The sequence below is a fragment of the Acyrthosiphon pisum genome, chromosome A1 (assembly GCF_005508785.2).
Source record: "Acyrthosiphon pisum isolate AL4f chromosome A1, pea_aphid_22Mar2018_4r6ur, whole genome shotgun sequence".
In the NCBI taxonomy this organism is placed as follows: Eukaryota; Metazoa; Arthropoda; class Insecta; order Hemiptera; family Aphididae; genus Acyrthosiphon; species Acyrthosiphon pisum.
In genome coordinates this window covers 47979055-47997789 of record NC_042494.1, presented here as the reverse complement: position 1 = coordinate 47997789, position 18735 = coordinate 47979055, and the positions used below count along the sequence as shown (strand labels likewise).

Sequence of the window (18735 nt, the reverse complement as noted above, 5' to 3'; positions counted from 1 at the left end):
GGTGACTTTTCTATACAAGTCGTTTGTATTCCCGTTAGCGATACAGGGTGAAACGGAAAGTATCTGTGTTGCAAACTGGTAAGATAGGTAGCTACGTCTTTAGTGACTTACCTACGGTAGTGGGTAATTAAATCTAAGTATACACTAATAGTTATCAAGCTCTATCCAAACAGTTTGTATCACAATTTCGATCTCACCGTTTCGTTCTAAGTTAAATTAAGTATAGTAATAAAAAATAAAAAATAAAAAGACTAGTTTCACTTTGACACGTCAAAACACTCGAAACGGAATGTTGGAATGGATTTGGCATTACAACACAATAATAATATTATGTATAATAATGCCAACGATATAGTATAATATAGGATCCGATAACGCATACCAACTGCACAATATTAATAATATAATAAATTATTATTAAAACCGGTCTACAACGAGTCTAGCAACGAATCGAGCAGGTCCATTTGCGAATCGTCCCACGTCAAGTTCGTGAGCATGGTTAGCTCGTCGTCCGTGGCGATTTGTGGCTGATGATGGTCGTTGGGTATGTCAATTATCGTGTAATCGACTACAGAAGACATGAACGGATCCACGGTGGCTGCGTTTATCGAACAGCTGTAGATCAACTCGGGTTCGCCCATCGGCTCGTCGACAGGAAGTATCATCGGCTGCTGGTGGAAACCGTCCAAATTGTTGTCCATATGTCGTTGCTCCTCTTCCTGCAGCGACATGACGGCCAACTGGAGCGCTTTTTCGTCCTCGACGGTCATCTCTCCGTGGCCGTGGCCTTTGGTCACGTTGTTCTTTTGTTGCATCCGACTCGCCCGCCTCCGGCTACCTGTGGTGCAACGCGATCGTCGGTTAAGTTCTATTTTATAAGTTATAATTTAATCGTTTATTTTATTGTACAAACGTCTTATCGTTTCATGAACACCGTAAATAATTTTCAATAATTGTAAAATATGAACCTGTGACATACCGTTATATTGGAGTGCTGCGATAGACGCTTATTACTTAATTCATTATTTTAACAGTTAGAGCGTTGTATTGAGATTTATTTCCAAAAAATAATATTTTAGGCGTTCATTTTTATACATTTTAACAGTAATATAGACAAGTCTTAATTAAGACTTGAATTTTAGATTTAGATAGGTATTTATTTTTCTATATTTACTAGGCAGTAGGTATTACCTAAGTAATATTATTATTATAAATATGTAATTGTAAACGTATAGGTATAATGAAAAGGCAAATATCCTATATACTACTTATATCTTAGATAAATGCTATAAATTAAAATTTACACTCAAAATGTTATTTATAAGAGACCGCAACTAAAAAAAAAAAATACTTTATCGCTAGGTGGGTAGGGTGAATCAAATACATTCCTGGTTACCCTGTCTTTTTTATCTTAACCTAAATACATAAATAGTATGTATAATTATGAGCCATGCTTACTTGTTCGTTTACGTCGAGCACCACCTTCTAAGCAATCGACATCAAACTTCCAAAATCCTCCTTTACCTGGTTCATCTTTAGATCGTGGCACTTTCACGAAGAATTTGTTTAACGATAAATTGTGTCTGATTGAATTCTTAAGAAAAAAAAAAATCGTAAAATGTAAAAGGTAGTAGGTATTTTGTATTTGATTAAATATTATGCATTACTTTCCAACTAGGATCGGCGTTTCGGTAGTACAAAAAATTTTCCCTGATCCAACCATAAATAGAACTTAAAGTAACTTTATTTCCTTTAGCTTTCATGGCCATACAAATCAACGTAGAGTATGAAAATGGTGGTTTTTTGTCTCCATTGTTTTTGTATTGTTCAGCACTTTCCAAACCTGAAATGAAAAATCAATAAATCAAAGTTGCAGAAGAAAAGTAATCAATTACCATTGACAACACTCACTCATTTGGAAACGGATTTTGTGTGGAAGTTTTTTTGGGTTCTGATCTGCTGAACGAGTGGGTGAATTAGGCGAATCAGGAGGCGTAGGCAGAGATGGCACAGAAAGTATGTTCGTCAAACTGTGCAACCAGTTCAGACTGGTCAGATCCGTGTCTGGTTCCGAGTTTGCTGGTGCTGTAAGCATGGAAGTCGACCTCTTGATATCCAACATGTTTTACTGCAAGCAAAAAACGAACATTGTCTGTATTTTTATTTATTCACACTTGTTTTTAGATCTGTATAGAAGATTTAAAAAATCGTTAACTGCTCCCCAGGGGTGCGCATTTGTCTAGGGGGTGATCATCAAGTTCCCCCGAGATCGTTTCCGACCGATTAACAACCAACTTCCGGGCACATGCGTGCAGGATATCGGGGCAGGTTCATTCTCGATTTTTTTTCCCCTTCTATACAGGCAAAGGGGTTCGTTTACCTGAGTGTTGTTGGATTATTAATCACTTGACACACTCCGATAATGGTTTACATATTATTATACGTCGTAAAGGTGCCTGCAGTATTTCTGAAGGGGAGAAACGATTGTATTGTACCCAGTGCGTATTATTAGCTTTACGAAAATGATTTCTCTATGAATAGGAAGCGTCACGAGCCCTTTAACCGTTCTGATGTGAGAACTTATCAACCTGTATACACAACTCACCATTGTACGAGTGTGTTTATTCTAAAAATCATTTATGAACATTTATTGCAAAAATATGCACAGAAAATGTAATAAATATAATCTAAAACTATCTATAAAACTTAAAAAATGTTCATTTTTTGTTTTTTGAACTTAAACACGATTACCTAAATAATAATATTTTTTAATGTCCACAACGTGATTTTAATTTAAATTAAACTCATAGAGTATCAATGCTGAAGCGAATCACAGAACAATGTTTTGAAATATAAATGTCATGACCTCAACGGCTCTGCTTAATTTAATTATCAGTGCATGTGTATAAAAAATGACCTTAACTTACTTCAAGCTTTGGCCATAATAATATATTGGATGCCATTATTTATTCATTAAATATTGAATATTTTTTTAGAAACTATATAGTTGCGTTAAACGCATGTTTCATCGTGTATAATTTGTACCTATATATGTATAAAAATTTACCGATTACCGATATAGAATATATCCAGTATAGGTAAGGTACTTGCATATTATTATTATGAAGAACGGGGTTGATCGTTGCAAAAATGCAGTGAATCAGAGCACAAAAATTCTACGATACGCAATGTTGCGTAAATCTGCAGTAAATATTTGGAAAATATGTAATTTATTGAAGAAAATAATAAAATATAATATTATGTATATAATATACGTGAGCGCGCTAAAATTCTAACATTCTATACAATTTCATCGATAACAATAAAATTGTCCATGTACCTCTTTAGAAGTCCTAATGGAGACAGCGTATGTCACGTGAATAATTGTTGAGTATAAAGGATTATAAACGATTTTCCACTCTTAACCATATATACTTAGGGCACTGCATCCGATAGCATTATAAGGGAGCATTAAAAAAATATCTGTTGATGAATCAGTTGATGAATTGGTTTTCATATTATATCTTATATTATTTTTTTAACTATAAATTTCTAAAAAAAAAATCCTTTTTGTCAAATACATGAAATATGCATATAAATGTTCTTAAACCTCAAATATACGAATTCGTACAAAATATAGCGAAATATGCAACCAAAATGTTAGTATTTGAAATATACGTAGGTACTATGGATCGAATTCGTATCGAATTAGAATTTCAATATGCACTTTCCAAACAAATACGCAAATGCCCAAAGTTCCGTTCCTCATCGGCAATAACAATAAAACCCCCCCAGCTTGGTTTACGAAAAATTTGTTCTGCCATTAAGAAACGTATAATATTGCTCGCGTGATTCGTGAACGAAATATTATTAGTCATTTATAATCGCGCTGCAGCGGGTAAACATGTAATAACAATATTATTATAATAGATCGCAGTTGCAGGATGGCACTGCGCGCGCGTATCGATTTAACAAAAATCCCCCTTGATAAGTTTCGAAAGATGGACAGAAATATCAAACCTGCATGTACGCGTAGGTAGGTCCCTGCGCGTTTTATTATGCAGGTGGGTACGAATACGACGTGTATACCTATATATACCTGTACGTGTACCTACGTGGGAAAACTGTCATCGAGTAAAACGCGTATTATTATTATTATTATATATTGTGTACACGGCGGCGAGGCTAACCGACCGATTATATATATATATCCACCTACGTGCGTACGAATTTTGGCCCGGGGGATAAATAATTCAGGGGGTTATTCCATCAGACTACCCTTGTCCGGCGCACGGAACGGATTGGGCGGCGGAGGGCTCGTGGGCGTGTCCGGCGGAGAAAAAGGGCTTTTCGCGCAAGCGCCCGGTTTTCGTCGATAATCTAATACCTACCGCGCTGTATTCGGCTCGCGCCAAGCTGCTTTTCCTACACACACATAATATACATAATATACAATGTGATGTGTATATATATTATATTTTCATGTATTACGACGGACAAAAAACATTTTCACGTGCCTTCTATACGCGTCTACGACGCGAGTTATCTGTAATAATATTATATTGTAGGTATGTCTCCTGTGCTTGTATACCGCGACAGTGTACGTTATATAGACGCGATTATATAGTCGTGACTATATGGAAACGATATTAAAATATGTTTTCTACTAAATACCGAGAACACTGTTAGTACCTATATAGACACGTCGACTGTCGAACATTAAATGTGTCACACGCGACTACACGAGTCTCCGGACCAGCTTTCGTTCGATTAAAATCACTACGCGAGTGACCGCGGTTGCTCTGATTCGTCACACACTTAGCGTTATTCACTTTTCGGACATCACACAACGATAATAATATTATGTACCTATAAAATGATAAAACATAAAAGTCGTATACCCACGTGATATTATTAATATGTTTGCGGCATCGTTGTATGCGGACGAAATGTAAATACACCCAATATATACGTGGCCAACCGTCACGAATGTTATTAAAATACCTAGTTTTTCTATTGGTTATCTATTTAAATATCTCGTTTTATTTGTACGAACCATGAATTATTAACAAAAAAAGAAAGATAACACAAACCACGAACTAATGTTGTTTCGTGGACATACATTGTAATATATATAATATTATATACAGGGGGATTCACTGAGTAGGTATATGCTCACCCACATTGCTTACCTATTTCAAATTCTGATTTTTGATATTAGTGGAACTATATTTTCAAATACTCAAATTGTTCGTACCATAAGGAGTGTTCTTTCTTTTTTTTTTAAATGAGAACCTACCGTCTTTATAGTAAATGTGTCGTTATAAAAATGTAAATGAGTAGTTTCCGACTAATTACAATGTGTATTGTGACTTAAGATATTAAAAATTATTTTTCAAAAGTATAAAATAGATAACATTTTTAATTTATTACCTACTTATAATACTCAAGCAATTTTTGTACTTTATAAAATGTTAATAGATTAATATTAATATCCATAATTTACAAATATTCGTAGTACCAATAGTTTTCCAAACCTATTATATTATAATCAGTACCTACACAAAGTTAAAGTTATTCCAAAACTCCTCATTCGAATTTCGATTTAAATCATTAAAATTAAAAAAAAATCATCTACATTATAATTTTCGGTAAAAAAAGTTGTATCTTATTTAAAAAAAAGAAATTTATATCACCACAGAACGTCAGAATGACAGAACACTATATTTGCATAAAAACCTAAATATTTTAAATTTGGTCCTCAAGTACGCTTAAAAATTCTAAAAATTAGAATTTAAATAAATTCATTATTAAACAAAAAAGTGGAGGTTAGCAATGATCGGTGAAACACTCTGTATGTTTATGTAGTTAAGTTAGTGCTTATTTTATCACTTGTCGTATGTGTTAATATTTTTATTGCCTCGAGAAACTTATTGTTTTATATGTGAAAACTAATGAAAATATTTTATCGTTTTTGAAACTCGGTGTACCTAAGTGTTGCACAAGGAATATAAAATAACATTAACTGCAGAATATCTGAGTATGTGATAAGTAAAAAGTTATTTCTTGAATTAAAGAATTGCTAACATTTAATTTAAAATATTATACTGACGATATATGTTATATACTTATAGGTTAAAAAATCTAAAATTTTATTTGAGAACGCGGTCGCTTAATAAAATTAATATTTATTTACTCACTAAAGATTTACTTACTAATAAGTACCTTCTACTTTGGAAGAAGGTACAATATTATACCTATAAGTACATTCGGGACATTAAATTCCCAATTTTTTCATGATTACCTACCTTCATTACTATTAACAAATATTTAATTATTTAAAAATAGTATTTGAATAATTAATTTAATTTAATTTAAATGCTCATAATGATATTACTATATTAGGTACCTATTACTTAACTATAACATTGTCGATTTAATACTAGACTATGTACAGAATATGCTTATACCTACACTATAAAAAATAAAATAAAGATTTTTTTAAATTAATAATTATACACCATTATTTAATTTATGTATATGTATCTTTTTAACACCTATATATTATGATAACTAAAAGAAATTTAATACAATTTTTTAGTAGTTTTAACAAATATGTAAATTAACTTGATGCTTATTTTTTTGAATTTCAATATGAAATTTAAAATAATAGCAATCGTACTAATTAATTAATAACTATTGCAGAACTTTAATAAATTCTTTACAGATAGGTAGTATGTAGGTACACGAATGTAATATAAGTTACATGGATATATAGGATACATGTTACATGTTTACATAGTTTTGCTTAGTTTATGTTACTAGGTAGTTATGAGTATAATGAGTACCTCTGTATTAGATAATCCTATTAACTCGAGAAAAGTATAAGAACTAAACAATTATGTGTCTTAAATTTCCAAAAAAAGTTAAACTATTCACATTTTAGAACAATATTATACAAAAATTCTATACAAAAAAATTGTAACTCATATTTAAAAATATTCATAGGTTAGGTTAGATTAAATTGGAATAATGATATAAAATTTAAAATTATTAATTCGTAAAAATATTGGCACTTTTATTTGTAATATTCTTATAATGGGGAAATGTACATTTTCCACAGTTCATCATAAAATAATACATGGCCCTAATGTCCAATATATTTCCTATTTTTCTATATGGCTAGGTATATAATATAATATACAATAAATTTTATATTTCCTTTACTTTTATATATTATATTAAACAGTCAACATGGCTGATTTATGGAATTCTAGTCTAGATTTCTAGGTTTGTGTTGCGGTAATAAGCCTAAATGGCTTTTGAAAACCATACAGAGAGAGAGATAGAGTATGTTGATGAAGCCAGAGTGCTTAATTAAGTAGGTAGAATGTAGATGATATTAAATATTTTAGTAAATAGGGAATTGAGAATTGAGGAACCGTTTGATGTCATAGACAATTCAGCCGAGAGAGGAAAGGCATTTTTAAATATAACCATAATATTATTTCAACATTTGTTAAAATAAATTATAGCAGTTTGACTGTTTTCTATAATTTTGTTTTCAATATTACTTCATGTCTTCATAGTTAGTGCGGGAAACATTATACTAAGAGACAGCCAGACAGGTCCAGATTATGCGTTCAGATTATTTCGTCTGTATAGGATATGAAAATTTTTTTTGGTTCCTATTTTAATTTTTAACACATTCCTCATAAATATGAGTTTAAATGCTTTGTTCCCAACCTCCTTAAAATATTATTTTAAGAATTGAATGATGGATTTCAAATTATCACGGTAAAATTGTTGTGCAAGTACCTAGGTACTATAGTAAATGGAGTAATAAATCTGTATTTTTATCACTCCGTACACTATAATAATCTAAACAAGTAATACATGACGTGTTGTATCTAATATACATATTTGATATTATACACATTGCAGGATTCTATCGTGTATATTGTTGGAATTTCAGTAACTACACGATTTTCATTATTATTACTATAATATAATGTGTTCGCTATTAAACCAATATAGTACGTCTTTAAATAAGATACAGCAGCGCATTCGTACAGAATACAATAGAAGATTGAGTATAGCAAATATTACATTATGTATTCGTCGAATCAATATAGGTACTATCTGGTGAGTCGGCGGACAAAAAAAAAGTATGTATAAAGCGATGTCGAAGTTCTTGGTTGTGCGAAAAAATATATATATATTCGTAACATTATTTCACCGCAGAGACTAATGCGTGGCTTTATTTTTTCCGCTTCTTATGTAATATTCAGTGGCAAATGGCCGCCGCCGCCGGTCCGTTTGAATGGACATCGACCTCCACTATAGCTGCCCACCACCTTCTCCACCACCACCGCCTCGGTTGCCGCTGTTGGAGGGATACAATATCTACGCGAGGTAGGTGTACCCCCTGTGACCCTTTCACTGACCACCTATACGATCGATATATACACCCATTATATGTGCCGCCGCCGTCGCCGACGTTGCCGCCACCGATTTATTCGGACTAATGCGAACGTTGAAATTAACAGATTTTTATCTATTTTTTGGGTTACCTAAAAATGTTTATTGGTACATACTACATATATAACATATATATATATGTAGATAATGTACATGGAAAAAAGGTAATTTCACATACGATTTTTAAATAAAAATTAAAATCGAAAATACACGGTGGAAGTTTTAATGGATTCTTGGACACAACGAATGTACGCGCAGAATACCTACATAGTACATATGTCATATATTATATCGCGAGTTGGTAACGTCACGATTTGATGAATTCAGAATTCAATTAGGTTTCAACAATGAGTTATTTCCGAAAAAAATTGTTATTTAAAATCAAACACTCTATAATTATATTATATTATTAAGAGTTTGCCCTGGAGTGGTATTGTTGTATAATTGTACACGCGGTTCGAAAATTATCATCAATCATTTTACCTCGATCCACATCGTCGAATAAAGCGTGGGCATGTCATTAAAATAAACTTTAAGAATATCGATTGAACTCGAGGATAATATAATTTTATATACGGTTCAGGATACGGAATAGGTCAACAATTTATGAACCAATACAGTAATAGTTGAACCATGTTAACGTATTATTATTTTCGTCTTTATCAAGGCCATTGTTCCTATGTATATATATGTGTGATTTAGCGAGACTTTTGGAATACATTTTTACATATGAGTCATTTTAATTTTGTCTTATTTAATTGGTTGGAATTTCGTATCATCAACTAAATACACGCTTTGAGCTGCTTGTGTCTATAACATGCAATACATGTAAATTTTATAATTTTTTTAAAAATATTAAAGGCGGGCGTAATATCGTAAGTAGAGATAAGTAAAAAAAACCTATTTCCAATTCATGGAAGTATTGGTACTTGATGGATTTTTTTTCAGGGTGTTAATACTTTAAAATCGTTTCAAAAACTAATTTGTAAAATTGATAAAATTGTTGTTCCATGGTTATCTAAGTGTTAATTATTGAACTGTGTATACCTATATACATTTGAAACGCCGTACTTTCATAAAAGTATAATAATATCCAAAATCAAAATCAATAAATAGTTGACATAATATTATAATATATTATACACATTGCATATTATATTGAAGACTAAGGTAAATTAAAATAGGAATTCACTGACTAAGAATTGGAAAAAAGTAATTAAGGGTGCAATACTGTACTATAGGATACTGTGTGTTCTTGGAACTATTAATGCCATAAATTCATATAATGTGATAATTATTTAGTGTAATTATTTTTCTGCTTTATAGTCGTCGATGTATCCTACCTACTATAATACAAACGACAATCGATGTACCTACTGCAGTAATTATATTATTGCGTATATAAACCATGGGCGTCACCTGCCAGCCATCATCTCGGTGTAGATGATACATAATTATATTGTTATACATCATGGCACAACTATACAGATGACATGTAGGGAGTACTCGAGTCTAAAATGATGTAACTCTATTATAAATATAGGCAGGTATATTATATTTTATACCATTTGAAGGGCTCACTGAAATAACCAGGCAAGTCCACTTTTGGCAATTGTTCAGGAGAAGGAAAACTGGATTTAGCCGATAGAAAATTAAAAAAATATTAAAATTTAATAACAAACAATGATATTAAATAATACACACATATTGTTGTCATGTTATCATGTCTCAATTTATTGATTTTCTAGTGCATATATATTCTTGAAGTTTGAGAGATGTGGACTTGGTCTGGGTTTTTGTCATAAAATGTAAATGCATATTCAAGCATTTGTACTTATTATTAAGTAAAAAAAAAAAATAATGACTTAAAACTAGAAACCAGTAGGTATAAGTATAATATTTAATTATTGAATAATGCTTTGAACTGAATTTAACAAAACATTTTGGCATGGACTTGCATGACTTTTTTATCATAAAATATTAAACGAGTCAAGTCCATTTGTAAGTTATCTTCGTAAACAATGATTGGACATACCTTGTTTTTGAAGAGTATTAACCGTGATGATATCGCGTATTCGAAACAATCAAAAAATGATTTCCGAGAAAAGTGGAATTGCCTGGTTGTTGCAGAGAACCCTTCATTTGGTATACGAACTGGACCCTGAAATATTAAACCATGGATTAACACGGTATACTATTATACTAATGCCGAGTTGCACAAAACATTTAATGAATCAATAGTGAGCTAATGGTCCCTTAAACAAGATTTAGAGGCCCACGAATGGTCCATTATATTTTTCGTGAACCATTAAATTTAATAAATTGTTTATGCGACCCAGCGTAAGTACAAATTTTTTTGTATTTGACTATTTGAGATTCATTGACCATCATCAAAGACATTGCAAAAAGACGGTTTTCATTACCTTTTAAAAATATTTTGGTTTTTTATTTCATTAACTAATTTATGAAAATTTATAGTTTGGTGGATATCATTCGTTCTTTTATTTTGAAACAATAGTTATATTATTATACAATTGTTTGTTTTTCGATAAAAGCCATGTTTGTTCTTTTTTTGAATCTATTAACTAATTGATAACATTTTTGTTTTTTTAAGCGGGTTTTCTTGCAATTGTTTGTAGATTAAGGTCGTGCTAGACGTGCTACGACAGTACACCTAATTTTATTTGTAAAATGATCATGGTCAATTGACCTTTTTATCATAAGCTATTGACTGGCAAAGCACGAGCTTAAAACATATTTTTACTAATTCAAACATTACAAAATAACTTAATCATCAAAGGAATATTATAAACCATAATAAGTATTATTTATTAAATATAGTTATAACTTCTTATATAATCAAATGTAGGTTGTAGGAATATACATTGCATATTGCATATTTATTTAATACAACAAAAATTGCAATGTGAAAGATAACACGAATTATATAATATAAAATGGTATATAAAAACATTTTTCATTCAGTATGGTATCAAAAATTAAACTAAATATAATTTTTTTTTAGTTTTGGAAACATTTAAAAAAATTGGAATTTATATATATCAATGATCATCAAAAAAATGTATACCAGCATAATATTTACTATTCATACCAATTCAACCGTTATGAGCGATTTTGAGAGAATTAAAAGTTAATATACCTACCAATATTGAAATATCGTATTATTTCTTGTTTACGAAATACAACTTTTTTTCGTAAATTGTATTATATTATTAACAGATAAACTACAAATAGCAAATACACAGGTAAACTCGTACGATTCTTATCATTTTACTAATATCGATATTAATAATTAGTATTATAGTTATAATACATGTTCATGGTATAGGTTATATATTATTAATTAAAACCGTTAAAATAGTGATGATAATAATTTAATAATTTCCAATATTGGTAAAAGAAAAACAATTCTTCTTCACTTTTAACGTTTTTAAACTTGTCAGCTAACGTTGTTAAAATTTGACCGCGGGGGTGTTCAGCATTCCCGTAAATGGAGGACCTCCCTAGTTGTGCCAAAGTAATACATAGATAGGTACCTGTATAGTAATACATCATAAAATAATATGTAGAATACATTTTAGTCTTCATCTCGGTGGCCGTTGGATCGACTGACCATGCCAATGCTTATAGAATTTCACATTAAATTAACGTAATGGCCAATTTAGGTACCTCACCAATTACATTTTAATGTAAAATATACTCACGTCTATAACACACGACTATACATAATCACAGTGTAGTTCGTACGTAGGTGTTATTACTATCAATATAATCATTATTAACACCATAGTATGTATTATCATTTATCGTAACTCTATAATGTATTAATATAATAAAATGAAGCACTATAAGCGGTGTGTACTCACAACAGTTGTACTCACTTGAAACAATCATTTGATTCGGACCACCGCTGTCCAAACGCTATCTTCTTCCGGACTCGCGCTAAACGTTGTTTGATAATATATAATGACGATACTGCAACGTTCCCGGGACGAATGTCCTGCAAATGAGTAAGTCGGTGCGTGGTCTATAATCGTACCTACGATTATTGCGTCCGCGTGTCTTATCACGTTGCGGTGGGTGATACTGTGTTGGAAAGGAACCCGACGAAGAGATACGTTTTAGAAAAACGGGACACGAATTCAAAATATGATAAAAGAAAAAAATGCGAAAAACGTCCGTTACAATATAGTGTTGTGTGCTGCGCCACGGTGCGTGCTACCCCCGAGAATATTATTGTTACTAACTGGAACGCCCGCACGCGACCTACGACCGGTCTGTGGGCATTCTACGTTTAGCGGCCCGGAACAGGGCTCGTACTCGCCCCCACCAAGTCGCCGCCGAACCCATGTGGTCTAGCCGGCAACCCTTTTCTCCTTGCGCCCGACCGTTTTCGATATATTATTATTATTATTATTATTATCATCATCGTGACGACGTTGTCGTATATTAAGTTCGGCTGAATACATAATATTATTTTCATATAATGATAAACGCCTACATTGTAGAGACGTTGTAGGTCTCGACGTAGGTACAGCAAAATGCAGGTACAATATAATAAGAGCAACAAAAAAAAAACTCGCCAAATTCGGATCAGCTGATGTCATATTATTGTTGTATACGCGCGCAGTGTAACTTCCGCGTTCGCTTATTTTCTAATAATTATTATAATGTTATTTAATAGTATCATCATGGCGCGAACATGAATAGATATATGACAAATTTCGGTTTGACAAAAATATGTTTTCGTGACGAACACCTTACACCTTTGTCACTGCAGTTTAGGTGCACGAATTTGCCTAACCACGAAATATGCGACAAATAACTATTTCTCACGACTCACGAGTTATGATATATTATTATATTTTGCATATTGTTAAAGAATATATCATAAGCACGTATTACGCGTATATACTATATATAGGTATATAGGTGTATGAAGTCAGTCGTTGACATACAATGGTTTTGAAACGGTCGCACAACATCATATTTTTATAATAGTTATACCTAGGTACTATATTTGGGATACAAGATAGAAACGGAAATAGGCAATCTCTAAAAAAGTTTTAAATTGTTGTGGCCTGGAACCTTTGGACCAACGTCTTACGTCCAGGACTTATGTTTTTGTAGCCAAGTTACTTAGATTGAAAATTGGTAAACGGTAACTTAGTACAGTCCATTGTTTGAAGTGCATAACATTGACACTTGTCACTTGTCACTTGGATTTAAACACTATTTTAGATTCTGAGCGGAGAGATGAATTATGAATGATTCATTTTACAATGATATGTGTGTTGTTATATATTTATTTATTTGTTTTTACTTTGTATCTATATGTACTCGATAAGTAGTAGAAATAATGCTTCAAATTTTAACTTCAGTATCTTTTTAGGTGAGAAAGTTAATCTAGTTGGTGCATTCGAAAAGTTAAAATTTAAAACTCCAAGTAGTTTTCAAGAGCGTCGGGAAAAACTAAAAACAAATATAAGAAAATGGGAATTTTTACGCAAAACCAATGTTTGACAAAATTGATAGTTTTTTGGTGTTACTTGAAAAAAAAAAATAATCGTAAATAAATGACATTTTTACAAATTGTTTATATTAAACTTTTAAACACAACTTAGCATTTTCAAAATATTTTAACCTTTTTTTTTCAACTTTTTAAAGGCATAAGAAATTTTCTATTTTAATTAATTTTTTTTAAAATTATTGTCGATAAAAAAATGTTCACTATATCAAAAAACTCAAAAGTTTAATACATGGTTCCTCATTATTTGTTATGAGTGAAATTAAAAAAAAATATGCGTAAATTCACAATAGTTTTTTATGAGCATTTGAAGTTAAAATCATGACAATTTGCCGATTATTTTAGTTAGAAATTCTAAGAACCTAAGATTTTAAAATGCAACAAGTGCAGGATTCCTTATAAGCTTTCTTACCTTTATCAAAAACAAAAAGTCAACTGAAAATTCAAATTAATTTTTTATGAGCATTTCAAGTTCAATTTTCTTGACATTAAATATTATGACCCGTAAACTAACGATTTCTCATGGAGCCATTTTCTTATTTTGTTGTAATTCAAAAACAAATAACCGAAGGTATTTCAAATTTTCGCTAAATATTTATAATAGTTTTTCCTAGTATAATTTTCATAATTATAACTCTTTTTGAGCTAGCTTTCCTCAACTTTCAGTGACACTAGAACACTACCCTGTGGAACGAAGCTTCACTTTATTTGGTTATTGCAGCAGAGACTCGATGATATCACTGTATAAGTAGAGTGCATAGACAGATAAAATAATATATATTAATATGATCAAATTATTATGATAAATTATGTGAGATTCGTTACATTATTTTACAACAATATCAATAATCTGAGAAATACTATTAAATTTTTATTTATTTACTGATTTATATTTGGTAAGTTTCGCCATCGATTGTATATTAAATAATATTATTGCACTACGAGTTTCACTTTAATTTATATTGCGTAAATTGATGAACGGCTATAATGTAATTAAAATATTCAAAAGTGTATCAAATAATATTTCGGTACTTCACATTATAATATTATTATATATTATTATTATCATATTATACATTTATACAGCAACTAAAGTGTCTGTGCCAGCGTCCCGAATCGGATCAGCTGTAGCTTGTAAATATAGTTACCGCTATTAAACGGCTATATAATATTCCACCGATTCCAGGTGTATGTTTTATTTAAAAAAATAGTAATAATAAAAAACAGACATTCGACCAGTGAATTTCAAAGTGGAAAAAATAATATATATCACCTGGCACCCACCGTTACGCAGCATTGATGTTAAGTCGACCAGTACGAACCCCTAATTACACGTCAGACAATTGCTTTATTTTTCCAATTTATAACGTGCAGCAAGGGTTTGGCCCTAAAACAAATTCGTCCCTTGCAATAGGTGTTCACCCTAGTCATGCTAAGTCCTGTAATCTTAAAAATAATTACCTTCCGCACTATCACGACTAACTTACGATTATGTAGAATGCCTACCGGTTTTAGTAAACCGAAACGTTTTAGTCTGCGAATAGTTTATACATTATAGCGCTATACCTATAATAATATTATGTAATATTATGACTTCATTTATTCGTAGCTTATTGGAAGTAATACGATAATTCATCGTGAATATAAAAATATCCTTACGGATTGAACTTTATCGTCTATGTCAGTGGTAGACCGTAGACTACGTCGTTAAGCACATTTACTGCCTAACCTAAACTTGTTACCTACTGTGAACAATATTATAGCAGTTTTATTTTTAAGTTTGAATAATTTTTAATTATTAAGTTAGAAATTCGTAGCATACGTACTGACATTTTGAGATAAAGAAAAAAACAAAAAAGTCTTTCTACTGCATATTAGGTATATAGAATGGTTATCTACTCAAGAAGATAACCGTGGTTCAAGTTTTCACCTTGAATTACATTTTTCAGTATTTTTATTAAAATGTAAAATTTCATACATTTTGTACTTAACAAAATAAGTTGCAAATTTCCGAGATTTTGCTAAATTAATATGTCAAAATTTGAACATCAAACACTTGTACAACAATTTTGCCCATGTATTTTCAATATTTTTATATTTTTTTAAGTAAACTTATGAGTAGGACTATATGATTCATATGAATCTAATGCCCTAAAAATTCTTTTATTATTTATTTCCTAAAAAATGTGATAAAGTGTGTACCTACTATTATTCTATTGTAACTATTGTAGGTTTCAAGTTGGTCACTGCAGTGACATTACATGACATTTCATGTAATAGTCCATAATGGATGTGTTGAATTTTAATTCAATGAAATATATAAAAGATCGTTCTGAGTGAGAGAATTTGTAATTTATTTTACTACTATAAGTATCATGGTAAGTTGTTTTAATAATTATAAACGAAAATAGAAAACCTTGCGTTTGTTATATTATTAATATTTAGGTATTATAATAGTATTTAATTATACCATACATTAATATATTATGATATATATTTATACAGTTATAAGCTTTTGACTTTTTAGTCAATATCGACTAACCGTTGAATGGTGTGAATATAGGTTGGTAGTATTATTGGTTATAAAATATACTATAGTACCTAACTATATTTTATAATCACTGCCCACTGCCCCACTGGTGGTATTAATAATCAATAGGTATATATAGTTTAAATTGATATAAATATTTTAAAAATGTCATTGTGTATATAAAATATAATAACTTATAACATACGTAAAAATGTCAATTTTCCGCAAAAAATATTTATGAGTTACAACAAATAAATAACTAAAATTGTTTTTCTTCGTATTTTTGAACTTCTGTTAAATTTATGGCGAATCTTGCATTAAAAATTCAAAGTTTTTACTTTTTTTTATTTTAATATATTTTCGATAATATTTTAAAATAAATTTACAAAATTCGAAAAATGTCTCAAGGCTAAAATAGTTTAAAAAGAGTTAAAATAGTTTGAACGTTTTTCATTGTATGGAAAATAAGTAATTTTAACATTTTGTGAAGCTATTGAGTTTCTATGGTTATTTATTTTTGAGTTACACCAAAAAATCAAAATCAATTTTTTAAAAAATTGGTTTAGCGTAAAAATTAGCAGTTTTTTCATTCTTACCGAAGCTTTCTAAAACTCCTGGATATTTTCATCATGCAAATGCTTCAATTATATTCAATTTTCTATCACAAAATAGCATTTTTACTACCCCAAATGTTGATGACAAAAAGGAAAAAACACATATCATTGTAATTTATTATAGTACATTCGCTACTCTCAGAATCTAAAGTTATATGTATACCTTTGTAAATATATCAAAATAATTTTTAATTATAGTAATTTTTGTGTATTATATACATTATAATACGTATGTTAAAAAATTTCAAGTGGGGGTTTGAACACCTCCCCCCCCCCACCAACCAGTGGTGTATGTACGCCACCGGATTTTCTAACAGAAACTATCCACAAAGTTGAAAATTGAAGATTTTTGTATGTTCTTAGAGGTAACATCAAGAAAACACGCAAAAAAATAATCATAGTTAAATCGAGACAGGCATTGCTCGCTAAGAATCTATAAAAGAAACAACGTACTACATAGGTAATTCCTAATTACTCATAATAAATTAGGTACCTATCATAACTATTTAAATTACATAGTTGAATAACTACAAATATAACTTTATTAACTTATAAATTCTGTTTAAAACGAAACATGCATAGTATTTAAAAAGTTTTATAATTATAATTTTTTTTTTACCAGTTTTCATTTAAATTTCAAGTTAATTACTTTATTATATAATTATATAACATTTTGTTACTAATAAACTTAAAATTCATTATTTGCAATAATTTATTTAACGTAGCGCTTTTAATCGATACTATAATTATGTACTTAGCCATTTAGGTACACTCTATTATAGATTCACAACAAGTAACAAGTAACAAATAACTATCACAATATTGTCTATCCGTTTTGCGATAAAATACATAAATACGTATTGATTAGGTATACGGCTGTAGATAGTACTATCCATGGTCGTGATTATAGAATATTAGAATCATTAGATTTGACTTGAAAGAGTAGACCGCGGTATCATATAGCATCGTATATTAAACTGTGGACTGTGGATTAGACTATTAAAAATTATTATATTATAAGATACCTATTATGATTTCGTATGATTAAATGATGTTATGTGCTGCCATCTTTTGGAAAGTTTTAGAACTATAAATGTTTGAAAAAAGGCACAGTATTGTATAATAGTTAAACTTCTTTAATTTACGTTTGAGATTATTCTATAATTATTATTTATAACGAAAAAGTAGCAGTATTTAGTATAAAACTTTATTTACTTTTAATATTGGATATTATTATTTATTAGTCCTATATAATGATTTAATATAAAATATAAAAAAAAATGTAATATTCAGTTAAACAGATATCATAATAGGAACCTAAGTGTCAAGATCAAAAATTATTGTATTATACACCTGCTTGATATAGGCTGGCCGTCTCCGATCACAATCGTTTTTTGTATATAACGAACAACGACAGAATCTAACACATTCATTTAAGTGACCCACCTGACACTTACTCTACAACAGATTAGTACCCACGTACCTACCTTTTTAATATCTACACTAGGTAAATTAACTTAACTAGTCTACTTGTAATTTCCAATACGGCTTTTTACTCTATA

The 18735-nt window shown here is 30.3% G+C and overlaps 1 protein-coding gene across 2 annotated transcripts; it reads right to left on the bottom strand.

The window, feature by feature from the left end:
- Window positions 1–2: 2 nt before the first annotated feature.
- Window positions 3–12778, bottom strand: LOC100572754 (forkhead box protein J1.2-like). Of its 2 annotated transcripts, XM_003240658.4 has the most exons (6): window positions 12384–12778; window positions 10517–10642; window positions 1912–2128; window positions 1668–1843; window positions 1459–1594; window positions 3–838 (listed from the first exon to the last, which is right to left on the bottom strand). In XM_003240658.4, the coding sequence occupies exons 3-6, from the start codon at window positions 2120–2122 to the stop codon at window positions 429–431; spliced, it is 933 nt and encodes a 310-aa protein (XP_003240706.1). In that variant the 5' UTR covers window positions 2123–2128; window positions 10517–10642; window positions 12384–12778; the 3' UTR covers window positions 3–428. The 2 variants fall into 2 exon arrangements, with proteins under 2 accessions (XP_003240706.1, XP_003240707.1); XM_003240659.4 differs by lacking the exon at window positions 10517–10642.
- Between the last annotated feature and the right edge of the window lie 5957 nt (window positions 12779–18735).